Source organism: Microtus ochrogaster, chromosome 6 (assembly GCF_000317375.1).
Source record: "Microtus ochrogaster isolate Prairie Vole_2 chromosome 6, MicOch1.0, whole genome shotgun sequence".
NCBI lineage: Eukaryota > Metazoa > Chordata > Mammalia > Rodentia > Cricetidae > Microtus > Microtus ochrogaster.
This window is the reverse complement of record NC_022013.1, coordinates 31125287-31147572: the sequence shown is the minus strand read 5'-3', so window position 1 is coordinate 31147572 and position 22286 is coordinate 31125287. Positions and strand designations below refer to the sequence as shown.

The 22286-nt window shown below is 34.1% G+C and overlaps 1 protein-coding gene across 4 annotated transcripts in view; it reads right to left on the bottom strand.

Annotated features, from left to right (window-relative positions):
• The window catches only part of Kcnt2 (potassium sodium-activated channel subfamily T member 2), a 388623-nt gene that overhangs the window by 201212 nt on the left and 165125 nt on the right, over positions 1-22286 (bottom strand). For all 4 annotated transcript variants that reach the window (XM_026779913.1, XM_026779914.1, XM_005348456.3 and 1 more), the window contains exon 8: positions 20908-21002. In XM_026779913.1, coding sequence (XP_026635714.1) covers positions 20908-21002 — 95 coding nt within the window. The remainder of the gene's footprint in view (positions 1-20907; positions 21003-22286) is intronic.

Here is a 22286-nt window from a genome sequence, read left to right as displayed (position 1 = left end):
CACTCTAAATTGAAGCAATTTCCTGAAAATCATGATTTGTTCCAAGAATGGCTTAGTGACCATTGTTGTTATGACATTAACTTTAGAAAATGGGAAAGAATTTCCCATATCTTAATCATTTAATTTTAACAATATTAAATTATATGATATAAATATTTAATTATCAATTTAAAATTTTCACATAAGAAGTAAAATTAACTTTAGAAGATGGGAAAGAATTGGTTGTAATAAGAGATAAAAAATCACTGGTTTATTTTTTTCTTCTCTCATTTTTTTCTAACACATGATATTTCATCTTGCATATATTCTGCAAACAAAGAAACATTTCTTGGTGTCATCAATAAATTTAGACAAAATGTCTGCTGGAGACATAAAGAGCTGATATATGTCAGAACCATTTTGAACCTCTGAGTTGCCAAGAAAAATTTCTTTGAAGATTTGGCATAAGAGCTGATACCAAAAGTAGACCAGAAATTAAATTAAGGCCATTCAATAAAGAAAATAAAAGCATTTAGTTCAAAGTCCAGAGGTCAGGAATCATCTGATTTTGCAAAGAACATAAAGAATGCCGAAGGAACCCACACACTGAAAGAAGGGAACACAAGGTGAGCTGAGGCCAACAAGTAGGACCAGACAAGGGAAAGTGGAATATGAATGTTTTGAATTTAACAGAATTATCAAGCTGTTAAATATTTTAAACTTACAAGGCAATACTTATTGTTCTAAAAAATATTTTAGATGGATATCCACAGAGAGACCGGACCACCTAAGCAAGAGACAGTGGATGGACAAGGTCCATCCATGGCATAGACAACTTGGCGTGAGGAAATCTTTGCAGAGGAAAATCTATTGGACTGTCCATGTAAAGAGGGCATGGAATAGATGTTTTAAATAGGAAGTGTTTTCAGTTCTTTGAAAGAACTAGGAAGTGAATAAGGCAACTGAGAGGTATTAGAGGAAGGTATCAATTAAGAGAGGAAAAACCATGTTTTTGGATAACTGAAATGATTAGCCTGTTTGGTGTTGAAAGCCCAAGATATCTATGAACTCACCCGAGGCAACAGAAGAAAAGGGACTTGAGATCAGAAGGTGGACTATAACTTTCTCCCAAAGCACACTAAATATGTAGATGGAAAATGATACTAAAAATGTTTTGAAAAATGTGTCAATTTTTCTTCCACATACAACAATTTGGATTAAAATTAGCCTTCTGAACTTCTAGCTTATCTCATAACATGTTTTTCCTGAAAGAACTGCTTCATGTGTATGGATAAAAGACGAGCCATGGTCAGACTGGCCATAATTCATGTGAAGCAAAATACTCTTTTTATTTCTCTCATTAAGTTTCTTAATCATTTCATTATGTTTTGATAATTATAATTACATAATTTCACCTTTCTTTTCTTGTCACAAAACCATATAACTCTTTGTTCACTTTCAAACCCATGTGCACCTTATTCATTAATTAATATTAACACACACTGATATATAGATATATACATGTGTAATATGTATTTTTGTGTGTCTAAATATGTGCAAACTGATCAATGTGTATAATGTTACTAGTATGTATAATGTCTGGGTTGACCATTCAGTGGTATTGGTAAACAATTGGTTTGCCTTTCTTTGGGGAAGACTATCGACTATCAAGATTCTTTGGTTGACTTTAGTTTTTGTATAAGGTTGAGAAATTGTGGGATTCTCTCGTTCTATTGTTGTGATCCCTCTTCAGCTCATGCTTAGGCATGTATATCAGTGAAAATTTATGGATGTTTCTTTTGGCATTACTAGGTGACAATCTCAAAGCAAAACCCCTGATCCTCTGGGTCTTAAAATCTTTCAACACCCTCTTCAGCAATAATTGCTGAGTCTTTGGTACAGGATTTATATAGTAGATGTAGAATGGACTCCACAGTTCTGCATATTGACTTATTGTGGTTTTCTGTAATGGCCTCTGTCTGTTGCAAAAAAAATGTTTGCATGAAGAGTGATGAGTACTACAATTGTCTATGGGTATTGGGATACATCTTTAGAATGTAGTTAGAGATTGTGCTGGTTTAGGAAGTAGAGGGCGTAGGTTATCCTCCAAGATGTCTTACTTAACTAGTTATGAGTACTGGAAACATAACTTCTTTTAATAGCTTTTTAAAACTGAAGACTAAAACATTAAATGAGATAACACGGAAACAGTAAACACTACTATCTGTCTCAAAGTGTTACAAATGATCACACCCAGGCAAGGAAGATCTTTCTCTATTTCTTTCCCAATAGTCAGCATTGAAATTATATACATTCAAAGATCACTGAACATACCCCATGAATTGATTATATTCATATATTTAGTGAGGGCTATATATAAAATAGGAAAGCATGGAGTTATAGAAGAACAAGGTGTTACATGGAAAGAGTGGGAGGGAAGAAAGTAAATGGGATGACAAAATCATAACATCAAAATATTAAAAATTACAACAGGCCATGCCATGCTTCTACATTGCACTTTTATACATAACTCTTTAAAATAGTAATGTAAATGAAATTGGAATATGCATTCTACAGCAGGAAGTTTGGTACTAATTCAGTGCAGTTACAAGTGTGTTTTGTTTTGGAAAGAGCAGCTAAGTAAAATTACCTATTTCTTTCATCTTAGTTAAGAAGAAGTTTCATATAGGGTTTATGCTCAGTCTCTAAATACAGGTTTATTTTTTTTTAATCTTAGGAAAGGAAATAAATGTCAGTATAAAAAGTTGCCTTATCTCTAGTGTTATCTGTCTCTATGGTCATTTTACCTATATCTTACTATTTCACCTGCCCTAATATATACATACAAAATAGTTCATCTCTAGTTTCTGGTTTCATTGCTTATACACACACTCACAAAATGAGGAATCACATCTAGCAGTTGTCTGTAGATATAAAGTATTTGGAGGCATACACAGGAGTATTTAGCTGGGTCATATGAATGTTCTGTTTCTAGTTTCCTGAGAAACATCCAGATTGGTTTAAGTCAAGTTATTCCAGTTTATAATTCTACCAACAGTTCATAAGGTGTCAAGCATGAGGTGGATGGGGGTTGGGGGTTGAATAAATGAGAGGGTGGGTGAAGAGTTACAGTAAATTAAGAATATATTTACATATAATATATATGGTGAATATATTTAATGTTTTTTATTTTCATATATATTTCATGTGCTTTCTTTTCATATATTTTACATGAGATATATTTCATATATTGTATTCATATACATATATTTCATGTACTTATAGGAGAAGTGAGATGGTGGGAAAAGAGTTAAGGTAAATTCAGGAGAATATATATATATATGTATATGTATATACATATATATATACTTTTACATATGTATACACAGTATGTATTTACCCTAACTCTTCCCCACACTCTCATTTCTCCAAAACACATCCACCCTCCAAGCACAAACCTCAGGTGAAATTTATATAGTAATTTATAGAAATTTATATAGTAATTCATCCTAACGTTTTCCTCGTCCTCTCATATGTTCATCTGTGATCGATGTGACAAAGTATTTGTCTTACAAGCCAAGTAAAAACATAGATGGGATAGTAAGTAGATTATGTATAATAAAGGAGACTAGAAATAATACTGGTGGTTAAAGAGTTAATCAAAAATTGGAACAAAGATGCAAAAAAGAGTGGGGTGCAATGTGTTAATTAAAAAAGAGTGTAATATGTTAAAGATATATAGAGACCCACTAGGTTATTAGCTAATTAAAATATAATTTAAAAAAGAAGTTTGAAGTGAGGTATACTACATGGATCGACATGGACACATTAGTTATTAAATAAAAATATGCCAGACACAGAATGTCCCTCTACAGGATTTTGACCAGAGCAGACGCAGAGACACCAAAGCAGCCCAGGTTAATTTGTACTCACAAAGCATGGTTACATGACTGAGAGAAATCTTGAAATGACTAGCAGCAATACTATTTTCTGGCTGGCTTCCATAAACCCAGGAATTGTTAAGCATGGATTTTGTGTGGTAAAGAATGGAACAGTTTTGTGCGGCACTGCATTCATTTTCCTATAATATAGACCAACCAGATAGCAAGAATCCAATGTTGCAATAATGGTATGGAGGTTATGGTTTGCTGATTGGCTTGGAGGCCTGCTCCAAAAAAAAAAAAAAATCCATGCCTGGTATTGTAAACTTTGTCAAACACCAAACACCTTCATCTCTGTGGATGTCATAGAGACATCATAGTGTAAAACTTATGTTGCTTCACTAAGCTGTTGTGGTCTCAAACTGTTGTCAAATATTTGTGTCTATATCCACACACTATGCTGGTCTCAACTTTGGTCAGGAAGCTTCTTTGTGAGGTGGCCAAATGCAGAAATTCATGTATTAGAATGCTAACAATAAGTGACTCTCAATTGTTCAGCTGTTGATGATCTATGCCAACCTCGCTGACCCAATACTCAGGGATCATTTTGGAAGAGAGGATAGTAAAATGCAGAGGGGAGTGGTAAATGATGTCTTTAATTCACGGCATAGACTTTGCACTCATGAATTCATAGGTGCTATGGGTACCTGGATAGAAACTCCATGATACCATGCCTGTCAAAATGTCACCACGGCTAGAGAAGCGGGTCTAGATGATGGAGCTAGAGGAGCTACAGAGAGCTGATGGCTGCTGTGGACAGTTTTCTTTGCTGGGAGTTTCCTATGCTTCATTGGAGTCTATTTGCATATGGGCAACACTAACAGGATCAGGGAGAGTATTATTTTGTATGTAAAATAAGAAGGCATGTATGTTGAAAAGAAATGCCTGTGTGTGTGTGTGGGGGGAGTTTGGTCAAAGTGCAACATGGGGGTAGATGAGGAAGGATATTACCAAAATATCTTACACATGTTTTAAAGTTTCAAAAACTAAATATAAGCTACTATTTTTTAAAAGTTGCCTATGTTCTTTGGAGAAGGCTTATATAATATTCTTTTATTTCTATTTAAAAAAAGAAACACATCAAGACTTAGAGAAGATATCTTTTTAAGCTATAGCCAAAAAAAAGTGCAGTAAATAACCAGAAAAGTGTAACGAATAGGCAGAAACCTATAAGTGACCTATTAATAACCTATTTCTGAATTAATGCTCCTTTACACAAATATACATATTTCCAGCCTTGAGAAGCAAACCTCTAAAAAAAATCTTTTCCATAAAACTCTTAACATTTTCTGTGAATTATGGCAGTAAAAAGGCTGCTGGGTATTTAAATGGCACCTTAAGGTTTACAAATGCCTTTATGTAGATTCTCTAGATCTTTGTGGTTACTCAGCATTGGAGACTGTGTTTGAATTTATACTTAAGAAATGGAACAGAGTTAGAGAAAGACAAACAAACAACAAGCAAAAAGCCCTGTGGAGAAAAGTTATACCATTTAGGGTATAATTTGCTTGAAGGGAAAAAAATAAACTGAGTGCTCTCAATGGTCAATATGAAAGACAATTATAAAGTAAGGGACTGAAAGTGTTTTTTCACATTCACAGTTGGTACACTAGCAGGAACCAGCTCATATGAAATTCAAATAAGCTATTTAGAACATCCTAAAATCAATTTGCTAGCAAATCAAGAATCTAAAAATAAATATTAAAACTTTACACATAAAGACAAAAGTCTATTATAAATGTAATTCAACTGTATAATGAGAATTATGAAAAAAAATTGAGTGACTCCATGAAGCTGAATTATTAAGGAAAACTAAAGGAACTAATCTGTGAATAGGAAAATACTGGTGAAAGTTAATGTAACCCAGGCTAAAAGATAATTAAATCTGATTTTATAATGCATATAGAAAAGAGACAGTTCTGAAGTGAACCTCCCCAAGTTCCAAGGGCACATATTTTACAACAACCTAGCAAAGGTTATGGACAAGGAAGAGGGTAAACTGCTGTGAAATGTATTGAAAATATTCAGCTGGGAAATTTTGAGAAGAACCCTGATATGTGTTCAAATATAAGGATTCTAAGAAACAGGTCGGCTGTTGGAGAGATGGTTCACTGGTAAAAGTATTTGACCTGCAATCATTAGGACCTGAATTGATAACAGAGAGAGAGAGACAGACAGACAGAGAGAGAGAGAGAGAGAGAGAGAGAGAGAGAGAGAGAGAGAGAGAGAGAACAAATTAACTCCAAAATATAAGTATCCAACTACGTTTAAGAAGCTGGGTAACAAAGGAATTAAGAAGGAAAAATAATTGTGTTTTTTTTTAAGGTATACATACATATCCAACCAGGATCTGGTTGCTGGATGGTAGGAAAATGCTTTGATGATAATAAAAGTGCTCTATAAAAACTGACATAGAGTACAGTTTAAAATAGACAACCATCTGGGTTGGATAGTATAGAGAGGGCTCTGTTTTCAAAAGTGAGAAATAAAAAAAAATCTTAGATCCATTTTCGTCATACAGCACTTCATAAAAATCTGATGCATTACACTTCAGAGTTTTGGGGGTTTATTTATTTTTATTTTATGTACTTAATGGTCAAGTTTGAAAACCTATAGGTAAATGAAAGACATTCTTTCTTGTCTTCACCCTAACATAGTCTTGCTTTGCTGCCTGCTTATGGTTGGATCAAATTCATGCCTAGGGGTCTTTCTTCTAATCCTTTGACATTAACTAGCAATTGTGAGCTAACACATGCCAGGTCTGCAATGTAGCTCCAGGATTATACTCCAGGCTGTCATCCCATGTTTACTTATTGTCTCCTGTTGGATTTCTCAAAGGCATCTGTAATACAAGAGTCTCTGTGTCTATTTCCCTCTAGATTCCTTTCCTGATTTCTGTCTTGTAAATGTCACATTTCATTTTCACTTTCTTAGAACAAAACATCAAATTCAGTGTTCTTTCTTCTTATACCCTATATATAATTCATCATATCTATTTCACCTCTTTCTTGAAGATGGATGTCAAATCTAGCAACAGTCAACCTTTTTACTGGGTCAAGACTTAAGGACCTCCTTCCTGAAATCTCAGAATTTCTGACTCTGCCCTTCTCTCTTCTTACAGCCTATTCTCCATGGAGTACTGAGAGCACATTTAATATGACATCTGTGGAAGCATTTTCTGCAAAAATATAAGAAAAATTCTGTCTCAGAGTGTTGGCACTGATGGCACTTCATCCTGAACAGGCGTTTCCCAGAAATATGCTTAGTTCACAATATGTTGTTTATTTCCTAATTAAAATCCTACATCTTTAGACAGCCATTGCCTGAGTACCCAACCTAGAAAAGAAACCTGTTTTCAGGCTTATCTTGACTTTACATTCTTTTACTTCATTAACTCTTCATTGTGTTGCTATTATTTTATTTATTTTCCCACTCAACAGACAGAAAAAACACAAAAGTATAATAAAAATGAATAAATTGTGACTACATTCAGGCCTCTCTTTGGTTTGTATTTTCATGTTCTTTCAAACACGCTTTAGAATTTTTAGACATCTTTTATTTTTTTTCAGTTTCTTTTTTTTTTATTGAGAAAGAAAAAAAAAATTTCCGCCTCCTCCCAGCCTCCCACTCCTTCCCCCCTCCCCCCCTCCTCTCCCCCTCCCTCTCGAGTCTGAAGAGCAGTCAGGGTTCCCTGCCCTGTGGAAAATCCGAAGTCCTCCCCCCTCCATCCTGGTCTAGGAAGGTGAACATCCAAACTGGCTAGGCACCCACAAAGCCAGAACAAGAAGTAGGATCAAAACCCAGTGCCATTGTCCTTGGCTTCTCAGCAGCCCTCATTGTCCGCCATATTCAGAGAGTCCGGGTTTATCCCCTGCTTTTCGAGTCACAATCCAGCTGGCCTTGGTGAGCTCCCAATAGCACGACCCAGCCCCCCAGCACCCCTCCCCAACCCTGAGACATCTTTTATTTTTAAAAAAATCATTGATTTTTTTAAACTGACAGCCAAAAAAAAAGGTTTAGAGTTTATATTGGTGGGACTCAGAGGCATGAAGCATTTAATATTAATGTTCAAGCTTTTTACTATTATAGTTTCTTATTTACATATTTTTCATAAGATTTGTTTTTATTTAATCTAGAAAATGGTTCCTTTTATATACTGTACATTTTGAACATTCAAAAAAGAATATTTTAATTAAATATAGTATTTTTCTAGATTTTTTCCCATCCTCTATGCTTTATCAAATAATTTAGTTTCAATGTTTAAGGAGTCTTAATCAATAGAACTATTTCCACAGGCCATTGTCTTAGCCAATCAATTGGATTTAAGCTCTCATGGGCTCCATGGAAGGCTCCTTAAGACTCTTGTTACTTGTAAGGATTTCATGTTATGCTTCCAGCCACTAAAACACTGAAGAAGTAATCTTAAAGCTCTCCACATCTTAATAATGCCATCACCACAGTTATATCCACATTATTCCAATCTCTAATTTATCTGTGAGATGAATCCCAAGATGAAACTGAGAACTAATGACCCTCTTTATCTGAAAAGCATGGTTAATTCGGCTATAATGTTTTCATTTACATAGCTTGGTTGTCATCAGATTTTAAAAATATACTTTTAGTTAAAATTTTATCCTGTTTGTCTATTTTATGACCTTTGACTTTTTCATCTATTTTTATCTCTACATATGAGAAATCTAACAATCAAACGTTATTGTCTAATCTCATTTAATAGCTGAGTTTCACATACTGTTATATGTTGCAAACTAGACCTGAAACTGAGCCCTGGTCCCAAGTCACTTGCAATTTCACTTTAGGTTAGGTTCTCCCAGTATAGAGACACTGTGAACAGAAACACTGTACTAAGGATTTCCAGAGAAGGAGAAAGAGAAAGAGAATAAAGCGGGTGGAGTGTGTGTGTGTGTGTGTGTGTGTGTGTGTGTGTGTGTGGGGTGGAGTGTGTGTGTGTGTGTGTGTGTGTGTGTGTGTGTGTGTGTGTGTGTGTGTGTGTAGTGGACAAATGTTTGAGCAGCATCCTCACTGTGTTTTAATGAGTTATTTTGGGTGGCAGCAGTAGCAATTACACCCATCTTTAGAGTCAAGGATCATTCACAGTCAGTAATCATATGGATCTTGATATCTTGAAAAGTAGTAGCTGTGATGGTATTGTTAATTTTCAGGATCTAGGATTACCTGAAGGAGGACCTCTGTTCATGTCTTTGGTGGGAAGACCCATGAACATTTGGTGGCATCATTTCCCAATTGGGATATTTATACTGGACTGTATAAATAAATAAAGGGAAAAACAGTTGAATTTGTTCATCACTATCAACGTCTTGGCTGTCATACAACGTAACTTGCTGTCCCAACACCTGCTGCTGTTTCCTCCTTCCCTTCATGGACTAGAACCCCATTCTACAAGACAAATTCATTCTTCCTTGAATTGCTTTTACCAGAGTGTTTTATCATAGCAACAGAAAACAGATATAAGACAGCAGACACAAAACCTCCAACTATGTCATTTATACTTCCACTCTCTTAGCCTGAAGTGAGTTGAGCTTACATTTTCATTTTCATTTCTTGAGAATTTACAACCATTTTACAGTATTTCAGTACATATTGTAAAACAAAATATGTGTGTAAGCATAGGTGTCTATGCATAGGAACACAAATAATGATGTAAATATAAGCTTTATGAAGCTAATTTTTAAGGCGATAATTATCAACTTATAGCTCAATAAAAATTCTATTTTTCAAACAAAAGATTTTTTACTTCTAATTTCTGAATTCAATGTCAGCTCTATATGCAACTGTTTCATACTTTGGTTTGCCTAATTATAAAGCTGTTAAAATTCCCTACCTTAAACCCACACCAGCTTATACTAACATGCTCTGTTCTCAACGTTAACAGTAATTAAAAGAATAATAAATACATCACTACTTTTATAAGAGTATCCCCTCTGACTTAGTGTTGATATTTTATAAGTCACTTAAGAATTGTGTAATTATACTATGATTCTTATCCACACAATGTAAACCTTAAACTAGAACAAATGTTATGGCTAACTAACATAGCATAATCATCTAAATATTATGGTAACTAAAGGAAAAGGCACCATAAGAGCTGAAGCCTATATAGTCCCTCATTTGTGCTTTTGCCATTGTACTAAAAAGGAAGCACACCTCCGAGACAATGCACAAAGCTCCTAGTTGTAGTCACTCTGGTGTTAAGAATAGCATGGCTGAAACGCACATGGTTCATGAACAGCATGAGCACAATCTGAACCATAATAAACACATATATTGACTGCTATGCTATTTCTAAGCAGCAGTTGTCATAACTCAGAGGACAGTCTACCCTGACCAAGAAGACATGACACATGGAGATGACATGTGCTTTAGCATACAAATGAGAAAGCACCCAGGTGTGTATTGACCTCAAAGTGTCACCTTTACAGCACTGACAGAACAATGCTCTTAGTGGTAATATCGACTCGAATCAGTTCCTGACCTTGGCACTGGGCGTTCAGCACAAAGCTCCTAGGCTAAGAAATATCAGGAGCATCCTGATTGAGAACATTTCCTCATTCTATCTCAGCCTGAGTATGCATTGGAGGCACACCTCACCTAAGCACTGTCATAGAAACTTTTGTTGATATGCACAGACTAAATATATATGTGTAGGGGCATCATGAATCCTCAGTGAATGACAGCTTCATAAAATGGAAACATTATAAACGAGAAAAGACTGCGATGTTGAAATATTTATGCCAGATTGATACAAAAAAATATTTACTGAATTTAATTGAATTTCATACACATTTTGAAATGCTCCATTGCTAAGTAAAATCATTTGTTAAGATAAAATGCATGAAATGTTTTAAGATAATTCAAAGAACCTAATGACAACTATTAAATTCAATTGTGGAACTGCTATAGAGTTTGCTTCCTTATAAAATATTAGTGATAACTTTAACACACATGTATACAAAATAATTTCAGCATTGTGCAATACAAAAACCAAAAACTCAGTTAACAAAATATTTTTAAAAATATGGAAAACCTCAAGTTATTTGATTCAGTATAGGCCTTCTACACATTAACAAAAGCAAATTCACTACAAGTCTTCTCCCTGCACTTTTAAAACCATACATCCTCCAAATGCTAACAACATGTTTAATACAGCCATTGTAAGTTTTGAAATGGAACATGAGGGAAACAGTAACTTGAATGAAAGTAAACATCAAGATTGTAAACTTTTTCACCACCTGGTAAATGCCAATTTGTACAACAAATAATTTTGGGACAAATGATTTTGGTAGAAAAAAAGATCACATAGCAGAAATAACCAAAAATATCTACGCACTTGCCATGAATCCCATCATTCTGCACAGTTACTGGAAAACTTGATTAAGCACTGGCATTCTGCAGTAAAAGCATCTAGCACTTTGATTCCATGCCTGTAATTCAGACATTAGCATTCAAATCAGCCCACAAATTGCACTTTGGTATTTGTTGAGCGAATTCCAATTAAATGATTTCAAGTAATCATTTTTCATTTCTTGTACAGTATCCACCCAACACCTAATATTCCCATGGAACATAAGGTAATTTGATATGTTAGAATTTTTCATTTTTATTGGGATTGTTTTTTTAGATACAAGAAAACCTGTTTCCATTGCTGAAAGAAATCTCTCCCATTCTTTGACACTTCCTTTGCATCTATGTAAAAGAAGGTCAGCTATCACTCCATACATGACATCCACATATAGAGAGAATTAAACCCTGCTGCTTTTTAACTCATCAGAACCCATCACATTGCCTCACACTGCCCTCCAATCACAAGAATGCTTTTGCTCCATTTCAAGTTATGTAAGATGAGTAGAGCTTTTAAAAGGACTCAAGTTTTTAGATTAAAGGGGAGTAAAAGAAAATTTCTAAAGACTAATATAAGAAAATTAAAATAATTCTACATAATTACAGGAAGAAAACACGATGAAGTATGACCATTAACCTAGTATTTGAGCTATTTGCTTTTATACTTAATAAAGGAGCTGTTAGATATGATAATTTCATTTACATTGGTTTGTTTGATAAATATAAAAATATGGAAATTCTCAAGATGGAAATTCTCAAGGTACATGGATCCAAAAGTAGCAGATGTGGTTTATCTGGAGGTTCATTTTTATGAATGTGAAATCCATTAGAATTACCTGGAAGCCACATAAATATACAACTCAGTTAATTCTCTTCCTCAGAAGCAAAGCTTTTGGCCTAAAAAGGTGGGGATATAGATTAACTTCCACGAGCTTCGTAAAGTTTACAATGAAAAGAAGGGATTTAAAATTAAAATTTTAAAACATATCATTTGTAATGCCTCTCAATATATTTAAGAATCTCCAATTGAAGCTGGGCGGTGGTGGCACAAGCTTTTATTTTATTTTATTTATTTATTTTTTTTTTGAGAAGCAACATTTTATTTTAAAGCTCTGGATTCAGGTAAGCCTGGTGATATACAACACGCTTTTAATCCCAGTACTAGGGAGGCAAAGGAAGGAAGATCTCTGTGAGTTTGAGGCTGGCCTGGTCTACAACAGCTGGTTCCAGGACAGGCTCCAAAGCTACCAAGAAACCCTGTCTTCCCAAAAACCTAAAAAGAAAAAATTTCTAATTGGAAACAACAATCTTATTTGAAAATTCTATTACCGTTCCCTAATAAATGTGTTAAACATTTAATATTTTCCAAGTGTTTGGATGCTAGGCATGATGTGGTTAATGGGAAAACTGAATTTTTCTCTTGAGATATATATATATATATATATATATATATATATATATATATATATATGACGAAAAATAATGCTTCCTAAAATAGTTTTACAAAACTGAAAAAACTAAGTATTAATAAAACAAATAATACTGAATTTAACAGTGAGTTCTCAAAAGGAGAAATACTGATGGTTAATAAACATTCTTAGAAGTGTTGTATATCAATAGCCAATTGGGAAACACAAATTAGAACCACACTGAGATTCAAAAAAATGTAATTCATAGAGAAAATAAATGAAAATAAATGTCAGTGAGGATGTGAGGAAAGGAAAATCCTTATTCCTTGTTGGTAAGATTATAAAATGAGCAGTGATTATGGAAACCAATGTGGAGATTTCATACCATATGACCTATCACAATCATTTCTGGATATATTGGCAATGAACTTCACAGCCTAAGAAAGAAATTCTTACATATGTGGGTTTGGTACTGTTCCCTTCATAAAAGCAAGCAAATGAAGTCAATTGAGGTGTTTGTCAACAATCAAATGGATAGTAAAATCGTGCTACATTTCCACAATAAAATTATCTCCATTTCTAAGGAAAAAATGAAATCTGCAGGAAAATATCAATGGGAAAAATATATGATAGAAGTAACCCAGGCCTTGAAAGACAGATACCTTACATCTTTTTTCATATGTAGACCTCCATGTTCAAACCTTGATGGTCGAGTTTAATTTGAGTGAGTTGTCAGTAGTGACCAGGTGCCGAAACAAGGATCTATGCAATATAGCAGGTTGGGAGAGGACAGAAGCAAGCCATAGGGACAGTAAAATACATGGGATGAATAATGAAAAGTAGGCAATACTGTCTGGTGGGGGTGGGGCAGTTAAATGGAAGAGTGGGTATGAGGAATTAAGAAAGTTGAGGTTGTACAAATGGTCAACCAAAATTAGGATGTCTATAAGACCCGTATAGAAACTACTACTTTATAAGCTAACTGAAAAGTGTTGGTTGTACTAATAAAGCTGAAATGGCTTTTGAACAAAATCCCAGTGCCAAGTGAGGAATAACTTCCCTTGAGTTGTTTATTAAGGATCCTTCAGTAAAAAGACAATTGCTACTTCTCTTTACAGCCCTTAGAATTAAGCTCAAAGATGGTGTGGGAAGTCTTTCTGATCTGCCAATAGCAAGGCAGGAGAAAGAAATAGGTAAGACTGGCAGGCAGAGAGAGTAAATAAAAGAATAACTCTGGGAGAAAAGAATGAGGGAATGCGAGAAAAGTTGAGAGCTTCAGGGGTCAGCAACCTAATCAACCAGTTACACAACCAGACATGGAATAAGATGGAAAGAAAAGGGTATACAGGAATAGAGAAAGATAAAAACCCCAAGTCAAAAAATACGATAATTTAAGATAAAAGTTGGTAAGAAACAAGACAAGCTATGGCTGGGCAAACATAACTAAGAATAAGCCTAGGTGTGTAATTCATTTGGGGGCTGGGTGGTGGGGTCCCCCCAAATCCCTAAAGAGTAAATAGCAAAAACAACCAAACAACAGCATTTTCAATTCCAATTTGGAACTCTTGTATTTCCATATAGGGGCTTAAAAAGATGTGGCTGGAGTGTATGGCTCTTTTAAAAGTTTCTGCCTGCTGGTGAGCACTTGAACAACCAGTACAGTTTATAGAGGAACAAAAAACAAAAGTAAAAATGTCTGCCACAGAGCAAGCATGAGCATTGTAGAGCTCTAGGAACGTTAAACTCAATTCATGATGAGAAGAACCTCCAACTTGGAAGCAAGCTTTAAGCTTGGTTCTCAGGAACCAGGAAGCAGGCAGAGCAAGTCATGAGAACTGCACAGAGATCTAGCTGTAGCTTAACATCTAAATGTTTCTCAGGAGGAAACAAACAAACAAACAAAAAAAGCCCTAAAAATATGTATGGTAAGTTTAAGAAATAAATAAATGAGTATAGGAAGTTATAAAAAGAAATAAATTGTTTTAAAAATTAAAGTCTTTAAAGAGACAGTAAAAGTAATATAAAACAAAAAGCCACATAACAATGAGAAATACAGAGGGAGTCTGGATCCAGTATGCTATTCTGTTGATTTTGAATTTTTTGAATGCTGATAAGTAAAAGACAGCTGCTAAGAAGCCTGGAATTGAAATTGGAACTGTTGAAATGAACTAACCTAGATATTTTAATAATTCTTTAACTTTTAAAATGTCAAAAAATGTTTTTGTCAAAAGAAAATTAAAAGAATGATTAGAAGAATTGGTTTTGCTTTTGTTTCCCCAGGAAAGAGATTATGAATTTGTTCCAGGTTGAAGTAAATCTGGTTTGGTCAAGAGAGACTTCTTGAAACATGACAGGTGACATCTATCAACAAACATTATAGTTGTTCTTCTTATGACTTAACCATTATCTGAAATTTTCTCAGGGACACTAAAGATACTTCACCTGCATTCAAGAGGAAGCAGTATAGAGAATACAAAGTTCACATTCTCAAGAGCTGAGTTGTTCAAGATTTTTAGTTATTTGGTGGGCAATGGATGTTTGTTATATTTAGGGGAATATAGAATAAAATCACAACTATTAATCTCAGATATTTTGCATTGGCATGGATTTTGGTATGTGGATACAAATTCAAAGTCAATTTTGATACACTGTATATATGTCTATACTTTAAAGAATTTTTGTGTATTGATACTAATTTAAAGTTATTGTTACAACATATTCTATATATGTTTCTGTTCATGATTAAGGTAATGTACCTATGCAGTTCATTTTAAAAAGTAAGATAAAATTCTAAATTTTGAAAGATATTATTATGTACTATTTAGGATATTAAAAAACACAGGTCAATAGTTAGTCATCTACAACAATCAAATTTGTAGATTAGCAAGGTGTGCTTTCCAGATCATATGGAGATATATCTTAGATAGTTAAGTGATCTTCATACCTTTCAAAAACCTATAAAATATGGCATTTAAAATGTTTTGTTAATTTAGATCTTTTCATGACAATGAGACACATCTGCTTTTGGCAGTACCAACTTAATTCAGAAATTATGGGCATTGAAAAAGCTCCTTATGGAGTTTGATTTCAATGTGGCAAGGCTAGCCATGGGAATAAAAAGCTGCTCTTGTCTGGACTGATGGACAGTATGTTGTATAAACTGGACATACAGGGCCCACAGAAAAGTAACCACTGAACTTTGCCAAAACAAGGCAGAGTGGTTCTTCGGCGTTCCTGCTTAACAGAAGAAACTGCCAGATATTCTTCAGGACACTGAGGAAAGTGCCTGACAAATTGTCAATATACGTGGGACAATCGTTCAAATTTCCTACTTTGTTGAAAATTCTTCCGGATACTATGGGCCTGTAGGCTGAAGATGCATGCCCCAACATTACAAAGGAATTTTGGGTGACTGTCCAAGAGATCGGATGTCTCTGTCATTTCTAGAGATTTTGGAAGTTGTTTGGAATGCAGTTTTTGTTTCCTTAAATATTTTTTTTTATTCTCCTGGTACCTTTGATAGAGTTGAAGACCAGGTAGTCATAGTTGCAGTTTTCTCTAGACATGAAAGAAAAGAAGTTAGATAAAGGATTGGAATTTTCTAAGATAGGATGTATTAGGAAGTATTTTCCTTAAATTTATCAGACACAAATGAATTGAAATTGAGTACACTGTGAATGTAATCTTTACTTGGTAGTTATTCTTATTATATAGTATTACTATGTTGAAATTAAAATTTTTCACTTTTGTTTAGAAAAATGGGGGAATATTGAACAATATTATTTTAAAGTTTGTTAGTTTTTTTCCTACTGCTTCTGTTAACAATTCAAAGATGTGTTTGATTAAATAAAATTAACCTGTGAGCAGAAGGTTGTGTCAACAAGTAGCTGACAGGAAGTGGTAAGGAGCAACCACAAGCAGCAATGCTTTTAAAGTGGGAACCGAAATTAGGACACAGGTTGAGTAGAGAAAGTTAGCTACTTGATATTCAGCTTCTCTGAGCAGCAGAATTCCACCTAAACCTTAAATTGTGAGTTCTTTAGCTTGCTTACGATAGTATTTCTTAGTAGCTTTGAAAGAGTCCATGCCTGAGAGAACATAATCCCCTCTGCCTTGGCTGCAGCAGCTGAATCCATTGCTTAAGGGGCAGTCACACTAGATAATAAAAAATATATATATATATATAAACACAGTTTAGGTCTGACATGATTATGAAAGTCCCTGTTTTTAAGACGTGATCCTCAGTCCATGGTGATTTAGGGATGTGGTGGGACTTAAGAGAAGGACAAATTGCAGAGTTTAACTGAGTGGGCCATGGTCTTGGGAGATTTTGGGAACCCCAGCCTCATCCTAAATATTATGCTTCCTGATTTACAGACTGCAAATGGGATTCCTCCTCCACATACTCCTGCCATGATACAGTGTGCTGCCACAAGCCAAAAGCAACAAGTGACTACGCACTAATAATTCTGAAGCAGTGAATCAAAACAAATTTTCAGTTTTATATTGTCTCAAACATTTTGTGACAGAGATAGAAAGCTGACTAACATAGAGGCTAAGACACACAAAATGAAAAATAACACCTGCCTCTGTCTAGGGAGAACTCCCGTGTTCACTTCTCCAGCAAGAAACAGTAGTTTTCCAGACATAGAGATTGGCAGTAAAGATACTGTATTTATTCTTATTGCTCTGAAGACACTATTTTTCTTAAAACAGGACACAGTAAATCAAGGACCATTTCAGAGAGAATAACACAGTTGTTCAATTTAGTAAATTCCTGAATCTCTCTGTATTTCAGTTTCTTCATCTCAAAACTATGGTGCAGTGGAAGTTAAATATGTTACTACATATAGTGCCCACTAAAATCTGGGGACAAATTGAGAACTTGACTTGTTAATTATTATTCTCAGCATTTGTTTAAAAATAAAAATTGACTGTCATCACACTTCAAAAATCCTGCATTTTTGTATCAGAATTTCATTTAGAATGAAAGTTTCATACTTCATGTGTTGTAATACTATTATATGTGAACTTTCCTAAATCATAAAATTAAGTGCCTGTCTTAGTTAGAGTTTCTATGTCTGTGAAGAGACACAATGACCACAGCAGCAAGCCTTTTTAAAGAAAACATTTAATGACTGTGACTCACTAAGATCCCAGAGGTTAGTTTATTATAGTCATGATAGGAAGCAAAGCATCATGCAGTTGGACATGATGCTAAGAAGGAGCTGAGAGTTCTGCATCTTGATTCACAGGTGACAGGAGGTGACCTCAAAGTCCACCTCCACAGTGACACATTTCCTTTAACAAGACCACACCCATTCCAACATGTCTATAACACCAAATCGTGTCATTCTCTTTGGGAATTTTCTTTCAAACACTGCAGTGCCTAAAATCTGGATTGCTAGATACATAAAATGTAGTTGATGTAAAGTTATCTATATTTTTCTAGTACAACATCATCCTAGGAGTGGTTATATAGTAATTAACTTTATAGACAAATGTACTTTGTGCATTGATTATGGTATAAAGTAAAGAAAATGTTCTGTTGATGGTGACCAACCTGCAGATCATGTTGTAACAGATCCATAAACTACAGTACTCGGGTTCTACCAGTCCCCATCCCAAGAGCTTATATTTAAAAATGAAAGAAAGAAAAAGAAAGAAAGACAGCAAAACTCAATAATTTAGGAAGATGTCACTCAAAAAATCATTTATAAGTGCAGAAGAAACGGCCATGGCTACTAAACTATGTGTACTAGATCATACATAGAAATAAATGGATTTTTTCCTACTGACAAAGACTGAGAAAGTCTATTGAATTTCTTATAATGGAAAACAAACCAGATTATATCCATTTGTGTGAATCTTTATTTTATATCTATGAAATAAAAAATGTATAGATATGCATATGAATTCAAAAATATTAATTTGTGGCAAGGTTCTTGAAAAATAAGTCTACCTAAATAAAATTATAAACAGCAAATGCATTATCAATTATAGTAGTTATTATTTGTTAAAATATATTGATAGTTGAGCTAAAGTCATGCAGTTGATTCCCGGATGTACCAGTTTACAACTGCTTTGTTACCAAGATGCAAGATGAATCACAATGGCCAGCTGTCTCTGAAGGGAGCATTATTGATGAAGAGGGATAGGGAGCCAGAATGTGGACAGATGAGTCCAATTCTGTTACAATGACAGGAAAACACTTTAACACATTTTCTGGAAAGAATGGCTCAGCAGCTTAATGCTTATTTCAGTTTGGCACTGAACATGTGTCCCTCACAGACAGATGCTTAATAATAGTTCTTTGTAATTGTGATGCCTACATGTGTTTTAGAGCTAGATAGTTGCTTTCTAAAACAGGTAACTTTAAGATTGTGAGTTTCACCATTACCACCATTGCATCTAAATATAAGTTCCTGAATTTGCAAGGCTCAAATTATAAAAGATGTTTTAAATTTTTTGCTGTAAAGCTGCGAGCTGTAATACAGACTATAATAAATAGGCACAAATCTTTGCGCAAACACACACACACACATACACACACACACACATACACACACACACACCACCACCACCACCACCACCACCATCACCAGAAGTATACTTTAAATAAATTATGAATATCTGCCTGCATGTGTGTGCATAGACCATGTGTGTACAGTGACCCGGAGGTAGAAAGTGCTGGATTACTTGGAACTAGAGTTACTGATGGTTCTGAGCTGCAGGTGGGTGGAAAGCACATGCTGGTATACAGTGCTCTTAAGCATTGAGCCATCCCTCCAGCACCAACTATACTTCTGTTATGGTTTCAAAGATCAGGTAAGACAAAGTATTCAAAGAGAGACTACAACACAACATGTTCATTATTAGTAAATACTCTTCTATATAGCTCAAAATTTTATCTTGATATAGCAGTCACCAGCTACAGTACAACTGAATTACAACCCCTACACATAAGCATTTCCTTACAAAATTCATTTTATATTGTATTTAGAAACCATTGATTTTATTTTTCAGCAATTTCACAGCATCAGAAAAATTAGTATATATGCATAGAGATTTTAAATTTGTCAATTACTTAAGGTCAAAATTGTTATTGAATATATGCTATTATATTTCGATCAAGAATTTTTAGTGACATTGCAATAGAAATCACTTAATTTAATAGAGTTTTCAGTATCGTGTGATGAGATTATTTTAGAGCTTTTGAGGATTTTATTTACATAGAAATTTATTAGAGGTATCATAAATGTCTTTTGTAAAAGGTTAAAAACATTATCTACAAATTTTAATATTTAAATATTAACAATATTATGTTCATTTCAAAGAGCAAAATATACAATAGACACATTTAAAGTATATTTAATATTAACCACACATATTAGTACAAAATAGCTTATAGATATAATATACCCAAGTTTGCATACACACATCGACTGCAATGTTTTTATCTACCAGATGTACCAATGTGTGTGTGTGGACTGATTGTTCCTACTAGCAACTAGTTTTTCTTCATTCTAAATAGGCCAAACATGTTATAGATAAGTACAAATAGAGTCTATAACCTGTGAAACAAACACCATTCTGCTCATTGTTTTACTACTTTTCTCTTGCAAGAAAATACACATGAACCCAAAGATATAATATACTCTGTTACATTAGAACATTGTAATATTAAGTCTGATTTCCAAAAGAGAAAACAACTTAGGACACAATTAATCAAAATGCCAGGCCTCACAATCCACTGCCAAGACTCCTGCCACAGCATTCCAACAAGTCCCACACTAAAAAACTATGCAGAGACATGTGGGGAGTAATGGACATTGACAATTTCTTCAACAAACTCTCTGCTCTGAAGAAAACAGATCCAAGTCTGCTTATATGCCAATGATTTGAAGGGAAAATGGGTGTTTGATAACCATGGCATGAAGGCAAAATCCTTGAGTTGGTTGTTGAGAGCATTTGAGAAAATGTCAGAGTTGCCATAAATTTCAAGGTCAAATTGTACACAGGCTTTCTTGTTTTGTCTGCTAGACTAAAAAAGATTCTCTTCACTTCTGTAGGTAGCTTTTTATGCATTATGATGAACATACTTTACATTAGCCAAATATTGCTGAAACTGATTTATGATGCAGTTTTCCAAAAACTGAAATAAAACAAAATAGTAAGAGGACTGCTATAAATGATCTTACCAAGTGAAGATAAGGCATAGGAATGTAGATATCAAAATCAAAACTTGATTAAACATTGCAGACTGTGTTCGCTGAATGGCTCTATGAAGATCATTCTAGAATAATAAAAAATATATTTTGTTTTGATAAATACTAAATAGGCATGAGTTCAAATTTCATGTATCCTCTGTATATATAATATGTATATTAAGTGAATTATATGTATATTATCATTTTACATGGATCTAGACAGAAGTTGCAATAGAATTCATATTAGAAAGACAGACTATGGGAAGAGCATTAGAACACTAAATTTCAGCTCACATTCTTTGCAAAAAAGAGATTACAAGTTGCATTTCTTACTCCCAGACATACCCAGTCCACTATGATTATGCAGGCAGACTGTTCTCTCAGTGAACAAAGACCTATTAAAGGGAAATTGTGAGTTTACAACCAGGTTGAACTTTATAGAGGCCATATCAAAGAGAAAACAAAACAAAACAAAAACAAACAAACAAAAAAAAAACAAGCAATCACCTCTTCCAAAGGTAATGATCTCATGGGGAAAATGCAAATTTTTAGAAAGGTTAAGTATCAGAGAGTAGACCAGTGAAAGGTAGCTGGAACTATAATGAAAAGCCACTAATAAACAATTACACAAATTACAGCAGCCTGTAACATAGGAAAGAAAGCAATTTTCCACTAAGAGATACTAATGTTGACTTCAGTAATGTTAATATTAAAAGAAATATGAGTGAAGGAGTATATGTTGAACAGACACGTACAGGTCTCCCCAGACAACTAAAGTTTGAGAAGGAGACCTAGTAACACAGATCAAAACAGTGAACAATGTCATTATTATTTTTTGCATTCATTAAATATGTAGTGACTAAAAAATAATATAAATATTAATTACTTAAATGCCCTAAAGGATGTACACTAGCAATTACATATGCTTATGTATGTTGGAAAATTTTATTATATGCAAAATAATGGACATATGTGATTTTATAGTAAAAATATGAAACATGAAAATAGTTAAAAATAATGTCTCTAAAATCAGTTTTAGAAATATTGATTAAATACTGCTACAATGAAATATTTAATAACATAACTCTTTGCCCACTGACTTACTACTATGTGACAATTTAAATAAAATATAAAATTGATTAATCTCACCTATGACTTGTGTGCATTTATCAATTTTTTATTTATTTTATTTATCAATTATTTATCAATAAAATAATTAAAAATATTAAATTCAAATGGCAAAATTTGTTTTTATATTGTATTCAATATTTTCTGTTAGGCCGGGCGATGGTGGCACACGCCTTTAATCCCAGCACTCGGGAGGCAGAGGCAGGCGGATCTCTGTGAGTTCGAGACCAGCCTGGTCTACA